The following is a 20,309-nucleotide window of genomic DNA, read 5'->3' as shown; positions in this document are numbered from 1 at the left end:
GACTGCCTGAGCCTGCGGGTTCGAGACCAGCCCAGGCAACTTGGCGAGACCTCATCTCTACAATAAAAATCAAAATTAACTGGGCATGGTACCGTGTGCCTATAGTTCAAGCTACTTGGAATGCTGAGGCGGAAGAGTTGCCGAACCCAGCCAGTTGACACTGGAGTGGCCGTGAGTGTGCCACTGCACTCCAGCCTGGGCAATGGAGTGAGACTCCAACTCAAAAAAAAAAAAAAAAAAAAAGTGCCCAACCTGATCAGTTCATCAGTTTTTTCATCATGCAGCACCTTAAGTGTTTTAAGTATTACTTGAAATTAGATTATTGATTGTGTTTTGGCTGGAACACGCCCAAGCAGATGTACCAAATCAGTGTGGCAGATAGGAAAATGTGATTCTCATGTACTCTAAGAACAAGTACACTTTTACATGGGAGAAAATGTCATGTGTGTGTGTTTTAATGTAGTATGTAGAATGGATATGTTCTTTACTATAATTTTAAAATATTTGTATATTAAAAGTGAAATTTGATCCAGATCTTTCAAAGCAGTTCCAGTGAAACCCATCACACAATATCAGTTTTAATCACTATACCATACCATGTATGTGTGTACATATATTGTATAATGATGCAATGTAAAGTTAATGAAAGAACAGATTATAAAAATAATTTGAATTTCATATTTATAGCTTTCTTTTCAGCTTATTTAAAGTGGTATTGTTTTATCCAGATTCGTGTTATTGAAAGATCAGAAGATCATTCCTTTGACTGCTGAGAAGATTGGTTTCAGCATCAGTGATCTATCAATATGTAGTTAGAAAAACATTTTCTCCTAAGTGGTGTATTAATAGAACTCTTGGCAATTTCTAAGACCTTAGAAGATTATTCATGGACTGGGAAGACTTTTTTCCTAATCATTTTGTCATTATGATTTCAATATTTCCTGATACTCATGGTTCAGCCATGCTTTGGCAGTGTTAAGAATCAGAAAACTATAGTGGAAGCTTTGAAAGAAACAATGAGGTGCAGATCCTTCTGAAATAGTCATGTCAAGCATGGTGATAAGTGAGATAGTAGAATTTTAATGTATTAGTGTCACCTTTCTATGAGAGATAAAAGTATTTTTTTAGCAGTATAACCTTAACAGTCCTAGAATTTACAGATTTTTCTTTTTCTTTTTTTTCCTTTTTGATTTGGGTGTATATCTCTTGAAAAATAGTGTGTGATTTATGTTTGGGTACTTGATGAAAGACAGGGAGACTATAATTCTACCAGTCTTTGTTGCCGTAGTTGAAGACCTTTTCCATTTCTGGATCTTTGGTGAAGATAATGCGTTCTCCTTATTTTAATTTATATAGAATACTCAAAATGTATAACAATGTATACTTTTATTTCATTGTATGTTGATGTTTTCTTCTCATTAGTTTTCCGTAATTTTGTGGCATTGCATAAATAATTTAAATAAGTAAGAATGTTTCTGGTGTTATCTATTTAGAATCATATCAGTTTCACTGTGGTGATTTTAAACTATGGTCCTTCATTCTTGGTGAGCATTAGGTCAAAAGTGATCACTTAATCCTTTCTGGATTTAATGTGTGCTTGTTGTCATTTGGAAACTTGCCTTTGGTAGTATTTGGGCTATTATACAAATGATAAATCATCAGATTTGAAAGAAGTAGAGTGAAAAAAGATGTATAGGAGAGAGGTATTCACTTATCAACACTGAAAAGAAATGCATGTGCTCCCAGATGGAGATTTTTTTCTACTCTGACCTGTATCTTTTTTTTTGAATTGTAGTCTCACTCTGTTTCCCAGGCTGGAGTACAGTAGCACGCTTCTGTCCTGTATCCTATTGACACTCAGGTCCAGAGTTCTTATGTTGTTCTCTTGTTGATTGATTGGTATTTGTCTTTATTTCTATATTTGTGAGTTTCTTCAAGTAATGAATTCATCTTACATTTTTTTCTTCTATCTTCTCCACTTTCTGTAACCCATTGATGGACTGATAGTAGTTGATTATTATCACTTATTGCTTAATTGACTTTTATAAATTAAAAGACTAACTTTTTATGTAATGTATTCTTTTGTGAGTTTTTTTTGCTTAGATTCTTTTTTTTTTAGTTTATTTATTTGTATACTCAAAATGTATTTCTTGAAATTGCTAGACCATGACTTTTGTCAATTAAAAATGGTCCATGTCCTTATAGAGCTAGAAGCAGTTTAGAAGAAAGGCCCATATGCCATATGGTAGGATAATTTTTTAATTTTTATCTTGAAGCCCCCAAAATAAGTAAATAATGCAAATCAAGCAATTCAGAGCTGTCTTGGAAATAATAGATTTACCATAGTCCCTTGCCGGTTAAGTCCTGGTCTCAACCGCCTTTTAATGGATGAAGTACTTGCTAAATGACAGAACTTTTTTTGTTTTTGTTTTTTTTAATAGTTAGAGGTTTCACTATATTGCCCAGGCTAGATTTGAACTTCTGGACTCAATCCTCCCACCTCAGTCTCCTGAATAGATAGGACTGCAGATGTGTGCCACTGTGCCTAGCTCCTAAATGACAGAACTTGTTTTCAGTGTACACAAATAGTAGGGTTCTGATTTTGTGGATTTTTAATCATATGACATTATAATTTGTGACTGCTTTATCTGCAGATAGTTCTTGCCTACTCAGATTTATGCTATCACTGTAATAGAGGTGCAGTGATGCTAGTTAACTTAGACTAGCTAAAGATAATTTTTACAGAATGATTTAAACCAAGATTACTCATAAAATAGAAAGTTGGTATATAAAAACATAAAAATAGTGGTTAACTTAGAAAATACAGTTAACCCTTGAAAGAAATGTAAGGATATTTAGCTAAAAAATTGTATATCGAATTCTTATTACTGTGATATAAAGACGGTACTTAACAGCAAGGCAAAAACAGCACATTGTAAGCTAGAACATGAACCTCCAGAGAAGGAAATCTTAGGGGTGCTTTGATCCTGACACATCATGTGGGAGCATGGGAAACAGTGTTAACATGATAGTGTTGTTAGGTAAGAAATATACTGCTGATTGGTAGAAAGAACCTTTACCCTCATCCCCACTCTAAGGTTAAATTAAGTTATTGATTTAATTAATGAAGATTATAAAATTTTATCAGCAGCATAATGACCAAACAGTTGAAGCACATGTAGCATATCACAGCATTTTCTTTCCTTGACTTCCAGAACACATAAAAGCTGTCAGCATAAGGTAGAATTTTATTAGATATAGAAAGCTCAAATCTTACTCTGCCACTGTCCTTGCAGACTTTGAGACTACCACTTGCAGACTGCCAGTGTCCTTGTAGACTCATCACCATTCCAGGAAACTTCATGTAACAAAAGGAAGGTATCCACTTCAGCCTCTCAGAATAGGTTAAACCTCCTCTACTGAGAGACTGGATAACCAAAGAACAGCCACTTATAATTTTGCTGCACTAAATGCAATTGTCACATGGACTAATATACTGGTGTTAACGTTGTCAGTGTATTCTTTTCCTAGGATGTGGGCAGTGGAATTATAATAAAGAACCAACTAACTAACTCTGGAAATCATTGTCATAGGACTTGGCCAGGCACAATGGGTCACACCTGTAATCCCAGCACTCTGGGGGGCCAAGGAGGGAGGATCACTTGAAGCCAGGAGTTTGAGACCAGCCTGGGCAACAAATTTAGACACCATTTCCACATAAAGCGTTTAAAAAGCATCTGTTGTCCCAGCTACTCTGGAGGCTGAGACGGAAAGATCACTTGAACCCAGTAGTTCAGGGCTGTAGTGAGGTATGATTGTATGATGTATTCCAGCCTGGGCATCTGAGGAAGATTCTGTCTTTTTAAAAAAACTGAAAAGATAAGTTTCCTAATTAATGAGTCCTTTATTAGGTTGAATTGACTTGTGTCTTCATCTGCCATCATAATGTTGGATCATAATTATTAGAACTATTCACATTTTTTTCCTATAGCTATGGTCTAACATAGATTTCTCTTTTTCAGACATTATAGTTGATGACATTTTGTATTTTTCATTTAGCTTGTAACACTTCAAGAAGCAAAACTGCTGCTAAACGAAGATGATTACCTTATTAAAGCTGTATATGACTACTGGGTGAGAAAACGCAAAAACTGCAGGGGGCCATCCCTCATTCCTCAGATAAAACAAGAGAAAAGAGATGGTTCTACCAACAATGACCCTTATGTTGCCTTTCGGAGGAGAACAGAAAAAATGCAAACTCGAAAGGTAATGTGCGAATTAAATTTAATTGAAGGTAGCTTAATAGTATTTAAAACCAATTGGTTTTTTTTAACGACTTGAAAAATGTAAACATAGTGGGAGCTAGAGACATTAATGAACTTTATGCTAGAAATCCCACTTTTCAGTAGCTTCTTTCGACCAGTTAGTGTTTAATTTCTACTCATGCCCTTTATAAATCTACTTGACAGTACCATTTTATGCTTGCAGTTAAAGTGGCATGAGGAATTTTGTGTCCTTATGCACTTCAGAAGTTTTGAATTCTTCAGTAAACTGTACATTCTATCATGAATCTCTTGTGTTTGGAAAGTTGAGAATTTGATACTACTACTTTTTCTTTTTGGTCACTTAAGAGCTTACAGTTCCTTGGAAATTGTATTCTACTTCTTGCAAGTCAAAATGGATGTTGCTGCCTCTGCTATAGGGTCCTGGGAAGTAGGGAATGGTTCACTTTCAAGCCGTTCTGCAAACAGTCAGAAGTAACAGTGGAATCTTTTTCTCCTTTCCCGAGTTGTCAGTTGTATCAGATTTCAGATTGATGAACTTGTTCCCATCTGGCTTTCAGTAGCAGTGTGGTATGGAGGAAAATGCCATTTCAGAGGGGTGTGCACTACCTTCCATTTCTCATGATTAACAGTGAATACTACACACAGTAACACGTTCTGTAACATTGCAGAGTATCAGGAACATAAAAACATAAAGCTATAAGGAATTATAATTGAGGCAAAGCATTTTCTGTGGATTCTTGTTTCTCCTAACATTGAAACCGTGTCCTTGCCAGCTGTTAATATACCAGTTGTGAAGCATAACAGCTGCCAAGGATAGTATATTTTAGGAGAAACTCTCCTACTGGTTAATAACCAGAATTTCTGTAACTCTTTGGATGTGATTTTCTTAAACATCAAAGGATAGATTTCCTAAGTGTAAATAATATTCTCTAACCCAGGCTGAGTTTTCGATTTGGCATTCTAGTTCTTAGCTAAGGGAATCTACAATGTTTTATGAAGATTTAGCACCCTGTTTAGATTATAATACTAAATTTGATAAGTTAATACATGCACAGTAAAACTTTATAAATGTGAGCTATTGGACATGATGAAGGAGAGGTTTATCTGAACCATTGAAAAACCTGAACTACCAGTTGCTTTTTAAATGCAACTTTACAGCCTTGCATCACATACTAACATTTTAGTGACAGACAGCATTTATGATGGTAGTCCCTTATGGTTACCATGCTGTATTTATACTGTACCTCTTCTGTGCTTAGATGTGTTTAAATACACAAATATTTGTCAACAGTATTTACTGTTACTTCCATTATTCAGTACATTTACATGCTATCAGGATTATAGCTCAGAAGCGATAGACTATGCCATCTAGGTTTGTGTAAGTACAGTCTGACATTTGTCCAGTGAGGAAATCACCAAACACTACAATCTCAGATCTTATCCCTGTGTTGGTGATGTGTGACTATAATTAATTCAGGTATATTGCAAAACATGAACTCTTAACAATGTCTTCTAAAGGAAAAGCACTATTTACACTGGACCAGGGTGAATATAAATATAAACCTAGAGCGAATATTTTGCTGTACCCAAAAATAAGAATGTGATTGAAAAATATTGGAACTTGTCAGAAGGACACAGGAGGTACCTTGAAGAGGGACTCCACTGATCAGAGTTGGGAAAGTTTCTTTTAATGAACGGGTCTGAAATACTTAAGATTAGCAGTATTTGTTGGCATATAGATGATATTTTTTGAATATCAAAACATGTTTTATTCTTTTTTTCCTGACTGTTAGAGAATTGCTAGTAACTGGTTCTTGTGTTTAGGCACTTCATCATTGTGTGATCACTAATACAGGTTTTTCCTGGCACTCTGATTCCTACCCTTCCTCTTGTTTTTGTTTTCATCTTCCTCTGCAGAGAGATATATTTTCTTTTCTAATGCTCTTTACTTTTTATTCCTCTCAGTTGTAGGACCAAAGACTATTACATGTCTTGCGCACTGTTGCTAGTTAGAAATGCTTGTGTTTTGAAATGAGAAAAATGGGAAAACACTCAAAAAAGAATGAATACCCTCTAGGTGTTCAGGAGGTGCACACGCATTGGGGTATGCAAAGATGAATAGAGCTATCAAAGACTATTTCTTTTCTATTTCCACCAACTTAGAAACACTTGTGTAGCTGATGCAAAGACTAAAAGACTTCTGAAATACTTGTTTGGCAGTCTAGAATTTAATTTTAATTTACTAACCTAATATTAAATGAGTGTGTGTAAATACTTCAGAACATTCTTACATGAGATAGTCTTAAGGCACCAACTTGTTTGAATGCACTGATTGGAAAGTCATGAGTCAGTGTATACACTTAATATGTTTAGCATTGATGCAACTCTTAGTGTTTGTACCTTCTCTCCTCCCTCTGTGTGACCCAGAAGAAAGATCGTTAAGAGAGAAAATTCCCAGGGTAGTGGTTCTCTATTCTGACTGTACATAACAATCACCAGCAACTCATCCTTGGTTATAAAAAGACCTGCACTTTATTCTGAAGTGCAGCAGTCTGAGAACCACTTCCCGAGAGATTTGGCATTAAGTAGAGAACTATATGTAACTGTAATAGGAAGAAAGAAGTTGGCCTCAAACACAAAGAGTTGTGAGAAGGGGAAAAGGGGGCAAGTGGATTTGAATATAGGAAATAGGACCATCTTAGAAAAATAGAAAGGATGCCAGTATGAACTTGTGCTATTTGATATTGCCATAACTATGAATATAGATTTGTATGTGTGTGTACATATATATACTCCAAATATATTTCCTAGCTCTATTCACTAAGAGGCTCTAGAAGCAATGACATCCAGTAGCATTGGGTATGGCCTAGTATTAGATCTTGATTTTAACAATGGACTACATTTTCTGATATACCAGGTTTGTTTCAGGCAGACATTTTTTGAATTTGTTTACATTGAAATTATCTCTTTGCCATTCCATCTTTTCAACAGCTGACAACATTTTTTTCTGACTATTTACTGAGAGATGTTTATATATTTTCAGAGTTAAATAAGTTATCTTGTATAGTTGCTATTTAGATGACTTTTTAAAAACATTTTTACATTTAAAACTTCTTAACATTTTACTTTTATGGGATAAATTTGGATCTAATGAGATTGTTGAATGGAACTAGAAATGTGGATAATTGAGTTGTTTGCTTTTCTAAAAATTGTTATTATTTTTAATAGAATCGTAAGAATGATGAAGCTTCTTATGAAAAGATGTTGAAACTGAGACGAGAATTTAGTAGAGCCATAACAATTCTGGAAATGATTAAGAGAAGAGAGAAAACAAAACGAGAATTATTGCACTTAACTTTAGAAGTTGTGGAAAAAAGGTAATATTGCTACTATGACATACTATGGCAGCTTTAGCCAAATGATGGGCACAATGTAAACAGAATATTTGGGGGAGGATAAGAGGCTAGTATTTATGACAGTTGATATTGATTTGCAGAATTTACATTTTTAAAAAAAGATTTGTGGTTACTAGTTGTAGTTTTCTATTTATCAGATTAATTTGGGTTCCAAATTTTAGGAGAGTTTTGTGTATAATGTAGAACCTCTGATACACAATTTTTTTGACAGAATCTTGGATTTTATTTTGAAAAGAACCTAGAGATCATTTTGTCCAGTTTTCTGTATTAATGTTTCTATTAAATAAAATTGGAAGGAAATGAATGTTTAATTGGTTTTATTTTCTGACTAGGTAGACAAAATTTTTTGTTCCAACTCTTTGGAAATGTGTGTTCTAATGTAACAGTATTTTCCTACATAATTAAGTAGACTAGACTAAAACAGAATTTTGTATAATTTCATTTTAACTAACATTTTCCAGTGCTTGATAATATAAAATTTGTTTTCTGTGTACCTTAGCATTTTTCTTACATTTTTGGCTTGTTTTGATTTCTTTCTGAATTCAAAATATGAGTTTGTTTATTCCTGTAAATTTTTCCTGTTAAAAATAGAAATGTTAGCTCTGTTTGATTGAGGTATCATTTGTTTTCCCTTTATACTGTTAAACTATGCAACATTTTCTTCTATTTGGTTACCTTTTCAAGATACCATTTGGGAGACTATGGTGGTGAAATCCTTAATGAAGTGAAAATCAGTAGATCAGAAAAAGAGTTATATGCCACTCCAACAACTCTTCATAATGGAAATCATCACAAAGTCCAAGAATGTAAAACTAAGGTGAATATTCTCTGGGGAGAAGCATATATGATAATATCGATGAGACAATTATTAATTTCTGCAGTTACCTTAATGTAATTTGATTAAGAAAAAAGTAATTAACATGAATTTAGTTCTTACTATTTGTCAAGCACTTTGCTAGGTGTTTGGGTTTTTTTGTTTGTTTGTTGTTTTTGTTTTTTTTTGAGTTGGAGTCTCACTCTGTTACCCAGGCTAGAGTATAGTGGCACTCTCTTGGCCACCACAGCCTCCACCTGCTGGACTCAGGAGATCCTCTCGTCTCAGCCTTTCAAGTAGCTGGAACTGTAGGCACACACCACCATGCCTGGCTACTTTTTTTTGACTTATTGTAGAAACAAGGTTTTGCCAAGTTGCCCAGACTAGTCTCAAACCAAGATTGCCTGGACTCGGGCAATCCTCTTGCCTCTGTCTCCCAAAGTGCTAGGATTATAGACTTGAGCCACTGTACCTGGCTGCTAGGAGACTTTACATGCATATTGGCCCATTAATCCTTACAACAACTCTTGGAGGTAGGGTTTGTTTACTTCTGTATGACTTTTAGATCATAACTGGTAAATGACAGATTAAAGGTTTGAGTCCAGGTCGAATGGTCCATCACTTTCCAACATGCTGTCTGCTTCCTTAGAAAATAATGATAAAGTCTAGTTATTATCACTAGCCTTAGCAAACCATGCATTGCATCTAAAATTAAAGATTTCTTCATTGAGACTATTAAAAGTTATTTTTGTTGCCATCATCATTGCCAGAGCCAGCATTTATCAATTGTTATCTACCTTGAGTGACTTTAAGAAAATCCTCTAATGTCTGGGTCATAATTTCTTCCTAGTGAAAGATCCAGACTCAGTGATTATTTTAATCTCTTGGACTAAGCAATAATATTTATTCAGTACTCACCAGGTACATTAATTAAAGTATTTAACTGGAAAATATAAAAGCTAATATAAAATCTTTAATTTTAAGGAGCATAGATTTAAGTGAGAAACATATTGACTGAAACATTAGGCAATAGAGCCTTACTCTGTAACAAGATTTTAAAAGTGACTTAGGGTGTTTGTGGAAAATTCATCTTTAAAAAAATGTACACAGTCCTTATCTTTCATGGGTTCATTCTTAAAGGTCAAGGAAGAATGTGGAGCAGGAACACTCTTTTATTCAGCTCGTGTCAATTCAAACATCAGAGTTCTTTCTTATTAATCACAGGCATCTAGCCCACCTTGTCTTTAAATCACACTTGCCTCTACAGCCCAAAATGTTGTCAATGCAAATGTCATTTTGTAAGCTATTTTTTAAAAATTCATTTTATATCAGTCAATGATTTTCCTAGGCATGTGATTGTTAAGCATTAGAAGATGAAAATCTTAGCTGATAATTATTGACAGAATCAGCTTTTATTATATATCAATTCTAATTTTAGATCTCCTTTAAGGATAAACACTCAGCCTATTTAAATGCTAATTTTAGAGATATGGTTGCATTCATTGTTGTCCTACTCCATTACAAATAGTTAACTATATTTACTCTGTCATACATCTCACCTTAAGATATGGGGAGTTTCTAAGAAGTTGGGATTTTCTTTTTGACGTGATAGTTATACCCATTGTAGGAAACAGTTTGTCTCTCACTAAATGTAATTTGCCTTTCAAGCAACATTCTCATTGTGTATACTGTTTTTGATCCTAAAGTAGTTTAACATCTGGACTGCATATGAAAATGTATACATTCTTGAGTATTTTTGCACTTTCATGGTTTGTACCTTGGTGCTTGGAACAGTCATTTCCAGTTTTTTTAAAGTGATAGATCCTTTTTTATTTTTTTGCCTCCTGAGTAGCTGGGACTACAAGTGTGTACCACCACACTCAGCTAATTTTTTGTGTTTTTTTGTCGAGACAGATCTCTTGTCCATGCTGACTTTGAATTCTTGGACTGAAGTGATCCTTCCACCTCGGACTTCAAAGTGTTGAGATTTCAGGCATTAGCTGTCCCACCTGCCACCCCCCCCCCCCCGCCTTTTTTTTTTTTTCTGAAGGAATGCCAGTATGTTAAAACAGAAGCAGAGCTGTTCTGTTGAGGGAAATTGGGAGCTAAAAACCTACCCCTTCAACTAGTCCCTTTGCCAGATGGCTTCTCAGTTACCTCTACAGAACCCTGGGGTACATGAGAGCAATTTGATTATTGTTTAATTGAGGTAGTAATTGTAAATCCTAAAAGGTGAAGGTTTTTTCTAGCTAAAAAGCTTACTTCTCAAAAAATTACCACCCACATAACAGACATTTTAAAAAATAGAAAATAAGTGAATGACTTAATGAATGTGATCCAGTTGAAGTTATTTTAAAAATAAAAGTAGTTATTTTTATCATTAATACAACGGATTTAAGTAAGAATTGAATTTAAATACATTTTAAATGCTGAATTGCATAATAGAGCAATCTCAAAAGTCACTAACATTTTAGTTTTAAGTTGTAATAACAATATAAGAAGGAAATTTAAATACCATAATTTTTCATTATAACGTGCAGAAAATAAAACATGTTTTAATTTATGATCACAGAATAATTTTTGCATATTAAAAACAATAAATAAAATCACCTCCTGGGTAAAAAATGTATGTTTTTCAAAGAGCAGTATAGTTTTTCGTGGTTTCTAAAATGATTTTTATTTCTTCCTTTTGGGGGAAAAACCGTCATGTAAACAGCACCCTCATCATTTGTCTTTGAAAGAAGAGGCTTCTGATGTGGTTCGTCAAAAGAAGAAGTACCCAAAGAAGCCTAAAGCAGAGGCTTTGATAACATCTCAACAACCCACTCCTGAGACATTGCCTGTGATCAATAAGAGTGACATTAAGCAATATGACTTTCACAGCTCAGATGAAGATGAATTTCCACAGGTGCTTGTTTTAAAACTATCTTGAAGCCATTTCCTTCTAGTCTTTTATATATATATATGCTATATTTTAAAAACATAATTGACATCTTTGAGTTTTTATTCTTATTTTGTTCCCCTAATGTTATAACATAAACATTTTCCACATTATCTGTGTAGCCACCTAAATGGTATTTACTTTCTGTTACTTTTCAACAGTTGGATAGAATTTATTATATTGTGGAACATTTATATAGCTTTAAGTTTTTCCCTTTTATAAAAATGAACATAGATCTTTTCCCTCTGTATTTAAAACATATTTTTAGAAATAGAATTACTAACCAAAGATTATCAGTATTTTAAAACAGTTAATACATAATTGCAAATATCATCAACATTCATTTCTTTTTTACCACACTCCACCAGCATTATATTTTATAATTTTTAACGTAAATTTTGCTAATTTGTTAGATAATGGCTATTTGAATCTAAAGAAGATATAGAAGAACTAATTCCATTTTCAACTTGTGAAAGTATTCTTTAGTGAATACTGCAACAGTTTTATAGCAAAATATTTGCAACTTTACATTTTAATTTTATTTTCATAAGTGCTATTTTTAAAATAAGACTGTGTATTAAAGGATCTGTTTTTTCAAATAACAGTATTGTTTAGCACCTGTTCTAGCAATACCCTCTTTTTTTCTATGTGGTATAAGAAAAGAGAATATTGTAACAAAGACCTTGAACCTACTACCAGCTGTATCATATTTTAACTTGTTTATTGATCATATTTCAACTCATTTTGACTTATTTGCTTCAAAGAAAATTTTTTATTAAAAACCAACATTGCAGATATGTTTAGAAGCAAGACTGTTTGTACAACTCTTTATTGCTATTACCATTTAAAATCTAGAGATTGCATAAAAGATGTCCCCTTTGGCTAGGTTATACTATTATTGCTCTTTTTTCATTGATTTAGTGTTTCTGCCCCAGATAAATTTTTGGCATTCATATGCATAATATCAAATGTGCAAAGGTATGTCTAGTTTCATATTCTCTTGAGAAACATATAATGAAGCCATATATTACTTTTGTCAGAGGATCATCCTGTTAGACTCTCAAGCAAGGCTTTGAATAGCCATGGAACATTCATTCATCAGATGGCCATTTTGAAGGAATGTGAGATATTGTGCCCTAAAAATTAGTAGTTTTCCATGTAGAAAGTGGAGGGAAGGGCTCTGGGCACAGTGTATTTAGAGGGAATTGCTAGCAGTTTGGCATTGCTGGAGCATAAAACACAGAAGGGGGTTGGGGTAAAAGGAATGATGCCAGATGACAAATGGCCTCTACCACATTATATACTGGGAAATTATTTAAAATGTTAAGTAAGAAAATGACATGGTTAGATACATGTGTGTGGAATAGCCTTACATTGGTATTACTGATGAGAGTCTAGAAAGTTTTGCTGTACTTTCCCCACTCCTTTAAGAGTGATGGCATAGGATACTATGATGTGTAGAAACTTAACTCTTATTGCTGGAGTCAGTCCATCCAACTGAAAAGTAGAGCTCACTCAGCATAACTAGTCACTTGTTCCTGTGCATTAAGTGATCTTCATTTCTGCTCTGAATTCTTATGTCTATAGTTCACAGCCCCAATGAAAATTGCATTTTGAAACTTGTAGGTTCCTCTGAATTTTTCTGCTGGTCTTAGACAACTTCATTGATTTTTTTTTTTTTTTTTTTTTTTGTATCCCCAAGTTGCTAAAGAGTAAGTATTTACCTATAGTTGGGCATCATTCAGTGAGGCAGCTATTAGGCTACAGCTCTTATAAAAATCAGGATTTTATTGCTAACAAAATCATTAAACCAATCATATGCTTTTTCTTTGTCCAATAAACAAGAAACTCGGAACAATAGGAGCCTTAAAAGAACAAACATTTCAACCAGTTTTACCCAGCTGAATTGCAGCAGAGCAGAGCTAAAAATCCTACCTCTTCTTAATCATGCTTCTGATTCTCCTAACATCAGCTCTATCTTCCTATGTCTCAAAACATCCTTTGTCCCTGGAATTCACCTTGGGAATGGTAGTAAGAGGAAGGGTTGATACATACTCCATGCAAAGAATTTTTGAGACTTTGTAACACTTCCAGAGTATATTTTAGAAGAGGATTTGCAAAGGAACCAAGAGGTGTAAAATTTACGTTTGGGATATCCTTTCACATTTCAGGTTTGAGGCTTGGGTTCCCTAAAGAATCAGCCCCAGCTCACTGTTTCTGTGTCTCCCCCATAGGGCTGGTGGAGGTATACTGGAACCTCAAACAAATGCCTTTCTCCCCTGGATGACCCTTCTCAGTGGTATTACCACAGTTTGGAAATAAACATTTTTCCTCTCAAAATAGGAAGAGAGGGATTTGTGAGGTTCAAAATTTGCAAGTAAATATGGTTGAGCCAGCATTTGTCAGAGAAAGAGATGTACTGCAGAGTGAAAGTGCGAGACAACTGAAACTTAAGTACCAATTTTTTTTTAATTTAACCATTTTGGGTGGAAATTTATCTAAAACATTATTTAATTGCCGTGTCAGAGTATATTTGTATGCCACTTAATCTATTTTCATGATGTTTGTAAAGTGCTATAGTGGATCAGTGCTACTTAGGGATCCACTCAAACTTCATAGGGGTATTTGGCCTGATATCACCTGGCCTTGGCAGAATCCTTTTTAATATGTGACAGCTTTCTGAAAGTCTTTTTTCTTTTGCTATAGGGTTGTGGGCTTATCACTTCTTTCTGCAACCAGTCTGCTTACCTTTAACAAGTCTTCTTTTTTCTTCTAGTTTTCTGCTTCTGATCTGCTAACTTTAAAAAGTGATTTTTTTTTTAAATTAGTAAGGAGATAAAAGCTTCCCTTTTGAATAAAGTCTGTGGCCTTTATGGCTTTTGGGGTGTGGGGGCTATTTGTAATCATTTTTAATTTCCTAGTTTTTGACTTTATTACATAGAGTTAAATTTGTTGGATAAAAACACCTACATATGGTCAAGATAACTCATCATTAAATATTTATATTCACATTATTTACAATTTATAGTAGGATATATAAATCTTGAATTAATTATTTTTAAATCTGTAGTACTTCATGTTAAAAAACAATTAAGCAATACCATGTATACTTATCTGTAACAGCTCCATTAAAAATAAGGATTTTTAACTATAGAAAATGTTTACTAGTTATTAAATGTTGTGGGGAATTAACTGCCTACTATATGTAACATAGGAGTGATTTACTGTTAGTGATAAGATTTGAATTTTAGATCAGTATAAATGTTATGTATTGACTTTTGATAACTCTGAAATGGAATGTCTTTTTTGTCTAGGTACCATCCCCAGTATCAGAACCTGAAGAAGAAAATGATCCTGATGGTCCCTGTGCTTTCAGAAGGCGGGCAGGATGCCAGTATTATGCTGTAAGAACTTTATCTTTTGTAGTATTTTTGTGATCTAAAATTAACAGGTAACTCATGTCAAGGTGACTTAAACTTCATCTAAAAGTGAGAAGTGCGTCAGCACTTTTTATGTAACATCTTTTAGGTGGATACCGGTAAAAGATGCTAAAAGGTATTTAGTCCATTCAGAGTGTATCAGAATCCTTCTTGGGAATAGATAATTCCTCATATTTTAGAAATCTAGTTTTACTTTGATCTTTAATTAAAACTTCAGCAGTCATGAAAATTACTCAGTGTCATTGCCAGAATTAGGTAAACCCAAAATCTCAAGTTGGCTCTGGAATCTTTGATGGCTGCTGGGTGTTTATTGAAATGTATTATGCAAGCCCATCTTGTGCATGTATACTCAGTATATATCAAAGAAAGTAATAATTTTTAAACTTCCCTCTTGGCAATATTTTGTCTAATAGTTATAACTTGACACACTTAGAAATTTCTTTGTCTATTAGATCAAGTTTTGATGCAGCATTATATTACTCCCCATTGCTCAATTTTTCAGAAAAGAAATAACTTTAGTGTTACAAGGATAGCTTTGACTTTCTTATGTGGCTTGTGGAGACCATTTTTCTTGTTGCGTAATGGTAGACATATACACAGACAACTTTTTCAGGATGAGTGTGTTTAGTGTAGTAGAGGTGGGGATTTGTTTACCAGTTATGCTAATGAGAGAAGGGGAAGTTCTGATGAAAGGGGACAGAAGTAGTAAGACATAGAATGATGAAGGGAATGAGAAGGCAAAGAACGGGTTGTATGTTTCTTACAAGTAAAGAGAGAGCTTCAATTTGACCCATGTGTACTTGGTGTGCAATTTTTAGTCCAAAACAAAAAAAATTCCTTCTGATTTCTCTTAATAGGATGCCTGTAAGTTACTATGTAATTTCATAATCTGTACTTTTTACATAAATGTTGAGATATATTATTTTTAAAGACATATTTACTTTTAAATATGATGTATTCTAAGTGAATTTATATTTATAAGTTGAATTCAGTTGGAGTTATTTTGGGGAGTCAACTTTTGATGCAATTTTGTAAAATTTAACCTGGATAGTATTCATTTAAGCCCCAGTTTTCCATCGAGATTTTAATTGTTCTGCTAATGTTGCAGTTACTTTATTTTTTATCATGATTTAACTTTTCACTTCAGACTTACTCTGTGAGTTTTTATTTTTTTTCTTTCTTTGCAGCCTCGTTTGGACCAAGCTAACCATTTGTGTGAAAATTCAGAATTGGTTGATTTGGATAAGTTGAGATATAGGCATTGCCTTACAACACTTACAGTCCCAAGAAGATGTATAGGATTTGCAAGGAGGCGAATTGGCAGAGGTGGAAGGTAAATTATTGGTTTTGACCTGGTTTTTGTTTACAAGCTGGAAGAAATGGTATAGAGAAAATGTTAAGCTCTTCCAGTTAATATTTGGTTTTATGTTGCTTTTCAGGGTCATAATGGACCGAATATCCACAGAACATGACCCAATCCTGAAACAGATAGACCCCGAAATGCTGAATAGTTTTACAAGCTCTTCCCAAACTATAGACTTTTCTTCTAATTTCTCTCGGACCAATGCTTCCAGTAAACATTGTGAAAATAGACTGTCCCTTTCTGAAATATTAAGCAATATCAGATCATGTCGACTACAGTGTTTTCAGCCAAGGCTACTAAATTTACAGGACAGTGATAGTGAAGAATGTACCTCAAGAAAACCAGGGCAGACTGTGAACAGTAAAAGAGTTTCTGCGGCAGCATCTGTAGCTTTATTGAACACCAGCAAGAATGGCATATCAGGTAAGCTGTTGCTGTGTGGAGACTATCCTGCTATTCATTTCTCCTAAATGTTGTTATCCACTAAATAGACTCTTAGAGTAAATTTTGAAGATTTATTTTCCTAATCCCACTCAGGAATGGAATTTATCTTAACCTACTACATTTTTTTCCAACCTAAGACACAAAGCTCTAATATTGTGCCTTACATTTTAACCAGAATTCCCTAACTGGTACCTGTAAAACTACAGATGTATGTTTTGAATGTGTCTGCCTGGTATGGTGAATGCATACAGAGTTCCTCATGGGCAGACTGCTTGTAAGCTGCCAACTAATCATCATCACCCAGTATTATTGTCTGCTTCTTATGTTAAAGAAAAATTTTCAAAAATTTTCGTTTTTGTGTATTAACTTTGCTTAGATATAACCATTACTCCTTAAAAGTTCTATTGAATGCTTTATTTCTAAAAAAGAAAAGTTTTAGGTGACTATGAATAATTACAATTTTTGTCTGATAGCTTACTTCTTTTTGAGATCAGGAAGGTTTTTTTTGTTTTGTTTTTGTTTTTTCATTTTAAGATACATTGTGAGTCAGTCACAGTGGCTCATTATTGTAATCCCAGCACTTTGGGAGGCCTAGGCGGGAAGATTGCCTGAGCCCAGAAGTTTGAGACCAGTCTAGGCAACATAGTTAGACTTCAACTCTACAAAAAATAAAAAAATTAGCAGAGTATTGTGGCACACACATGTAGTCCCAGCTACTTGGAAGACTGAGGTAGAAGGATCACCTGAGCCCAGGAAGTTGAGGCTGCGGTGAGCTGTGATCATGCTACTGCACTCCTGTATGAACAACAGTATGAAACTTCAACTCAGAAAAAAAAGATTGTATTCAAATTAATTTAATCTTTTTATGACATGTACTTGTAAATAATGTATAATAGCAAGAGAATCTAAGATACAGTTTTGATTTATTTTCTTCTGTGGATAGTCTTCTCTTCATCACATGTATGCAAACAAGTATGTATAATTTATAAAATTTTTATAATGTGTACATTGCAAATGATGCATGATATCTTAAGACAAAAATAGATGTAGCCTGACTTGTACTGTTGATAATTTTTTTTCTGTATGTATGTCTAAGTTATTTCCTAGGTGGTGCATTTTAGGATGTGAAATAATCATGTTAAGCTTCTTTAAAGAAATCTTAGATGATTTTAGGTTGAAATTTGGTCTCAGTAGCGTTTAGTCTTTTAGTTACTGAGTTGCCTGTTTTCCAACTTGACTTAGACATTTATGTTTAAAGGTTATAATGGAAAATTAGATTTGTTTGAGTGATAAGAAGTTAGCATATCATTTCTCAAATAAGTTGGTTAATTTTCTCGTAAGTGAACTTAAGTAAGGAAAATAGCATCCCATTGTATAAAGTTCCTGAGTCTGTGAAGTTTAATGTGCTCGAAGCTGAAATGGATTAGTACCGAACATGATTTGAGGTCATAGGATTATTAGAACTCTAAAGATAGCAGAAGTTGATGATTGTTAGGACAAAACTTTTTTCAGTCAGTTCCAAGGCAAAGTTCAAATTGTTTCAACTAAACAGGAAGATATTGTATAGATTTCTATAATTACATTTGACCATAGGCTGAATTTCTTCCCTACCAATGTAGACTGTATTTTTAAAAATAAATTTAAAATCTTCCTTTGTCACCTTGAACATGACCAATGATGTGCAGTTTTCTACTATACATTCCAGATGAACTCTGGATTTAACTTGACCTTTTTTTTTCCAGAAAATGTATATATGTTGTATATGTTATATCATGAATACGATATATATTGATAAAAAATATGACTTAAAGAGTTCTATGATTCTATAAAACTATCAACATAAGGCAAGCATCTAAAATATTAGGCATGCATGTACTTCTCAGGAAATTTAAATCACAAATGTGCAATGTTAACAGTAAGGGGGTTTTTTTGGTTATTTTTACTTTCCCCTTACCATTAGAAAAATTAGTATTTTTGGTCTATGTAATTCTTACATTTTTAAAATACCCTTAACATAGTACCATTTCCTTCTTCCCTTGAAAAATGTTGAAGCTTAAGCAACAACTAAGGTACATTAGAGGTCAGTGTTTTAAAATCAGATCTTTCATATTTAAGTATTTGTTCCTCCTCTACTGACTGTGACCCTCTAGTTGCTGGGTCCCAAGGTTTTTCGTTTGCAACAAATATATTTTGTTTTAAAATACTAAACATGGCATGGGAATATAAATATGTAGTGAAAAAAGTCTTCTAACAGCATTTTCTATAAATAATTGAAAAGCAGTGGTGATTTTTAGTATCCATTTGTATCATTTAATCTGTATCTTTAACACCTTTGCCTTCTGCATGTTCCTAGTGGACTTGGTCATGAGCACATGTGTGTCTTTAAGAGTAACAAGACAAAAATAAAATAAAATAACAAGACTGACACAGGACCATATCACTGTATTACTGAATGAAACAGATTATTAGTACTGAATTTTCTGTTTCACAGCTGAGGTATTGTAGAAAATGAAGAGTTTAATCAGAAATACAAAACTAATACACTTGGCAGTAATGTTTATTCCACAAATTATCTTAGAAAAGAAAGGGGGGCTGTGTCCTACATGAACTTGAGAGCTAGTAGCAAAGAATTTTCTTTCTTTTGTGTTGTTAATAACCCTGGTTAATATTTTTCAAGTCATAATCCATGTGTCCAAAACATATGCTATTTGTAACTTATATATACTTAAAAGAAAATTGAAATGTGTGTCCTAGGCATTATAACTGCTATATTACGTAACTGTTCTTTGAGATGATGTTCTTAAATCCAAAACTCAAGAAAATATGTTTTTATATTTGAAAGGCTTTGGTTTGTTCATACTTGAAGGGTGAGATTAATTTATATTTAGTCTTGGTTTTCACTAGTGCATGATTGTAAATTAATATAGTATGTTTTTCTTTACTCATTTGTCTTAGTAATATCTAGAATAAATACCAACAGCCCTTTTGACCAGCTCTAGATATCTTATTACCAGTTTGTAAAATCATTGTTTATACAGTTTTCCAAGAGAAATTTCTGATTTTTAATTTATTCAGCTTCTCTTCCCATTCTCGCTTAAATTGCCATAAATGTTTGCAACCATAAAAATGGGTAATACTGTGCTTTAAGAACTAGCTAAGATACTCACAAGGATTTATTTTTGGGGGTTAGATTTGCCTCCAAAGATGAGAGAAGTGGATTTATACCTAAGGACTTAAAATATTTTTGTTTGACTGTAAAAATGAAGTTTCAATTGTAGCTATTTAGCTTGGATGTCAGAAGTTGAAATGTATCTTTAGTCTTTTTTCATTATCCTCACATCTGTTGTTCCTCATTCCCTATGCCACTTACCTTTCCACTGTCTGCCCTCAAAGTCTCACAGTTTATTTGCTAGTTTGCCTTTAGCTGTAAGAACTAACGTGTCAGCTGGGCTTGGTGGCTCAGCTTGTAATCCTGCGCCTTTGGGAGGCTGAGGTGAGTGGATTATCTGAGCCTGCGGGTTCAAGATCCGCCTGGGCAACTTGGCGAGACCTCATCTCTACAATAAATCAAAAATTAGCCAGGCATGGTAGCGCACATCTGTAGT

At 33.8% G+C, this 20,309-nt stretch overlaps 1 protein-coding gene across 2 annotated transcripts in view; it reads left to right on the top strand.

Moving 5' to 3' along the window:
- The window catches only part of EPC2 (enhancer of polycomb homolog 2), a 114,180-nt gene that overhangs the window by 81,741 nt on the left and 12,130 nt on the right, over nt 1-20,309 (top strand). For both annotated transcript variants that reach the window (XM_008059868.2, XM_008059869.1), the window contains 7 exons: nt 4,060-4,266; nt 7,515-7,663; nt 8,387-8,519; nt 11,233-11,424; nt 14,772-14,861; nt 16,085-16,230; nt 16,337-16,683. In XM_008059868.2, the coding sequence (XP_008058059.1) occupies nt 4,060-4,266; nt 7,515-7,663; nt 8,387-8,519; nt 11,233-11,424; nt 14,772-14,861; nt 16,085-16,230; nt 16,337-16,683 (1,264 nt within the window). The remainder of the gene's footprint in view (nt 1-4,059; nt 4,267-7,514; nt 7,664-8,386; nt 8,520-11,232; nt 11,425-14,771; nt 14,862-16,084; nt 16,231-16,336; nt 16,684-20,309) is intronic.

Source organism: Carlito syrichta, unplaced genomic scaffold (genome assembly GCF_000164805.1).
Source record: "Carlito syrichta isolate Samal-C Ts95f unplaced genomic scaffold, Tarsius_syrichta-2.0.1 Scaffold304408, whole genome shotgun sequence".
In the NCBI taxonomy this organism is placed as follows: domain Eukaryota; kingdom Metazoa; phylum Chordata; class Mammalia; order Primates; family Tarsiidae; genus Carlito; species Carlito syrichta.
This window is presented reverse-complemented; position numbering and strand designations above follow the sequence as displayed.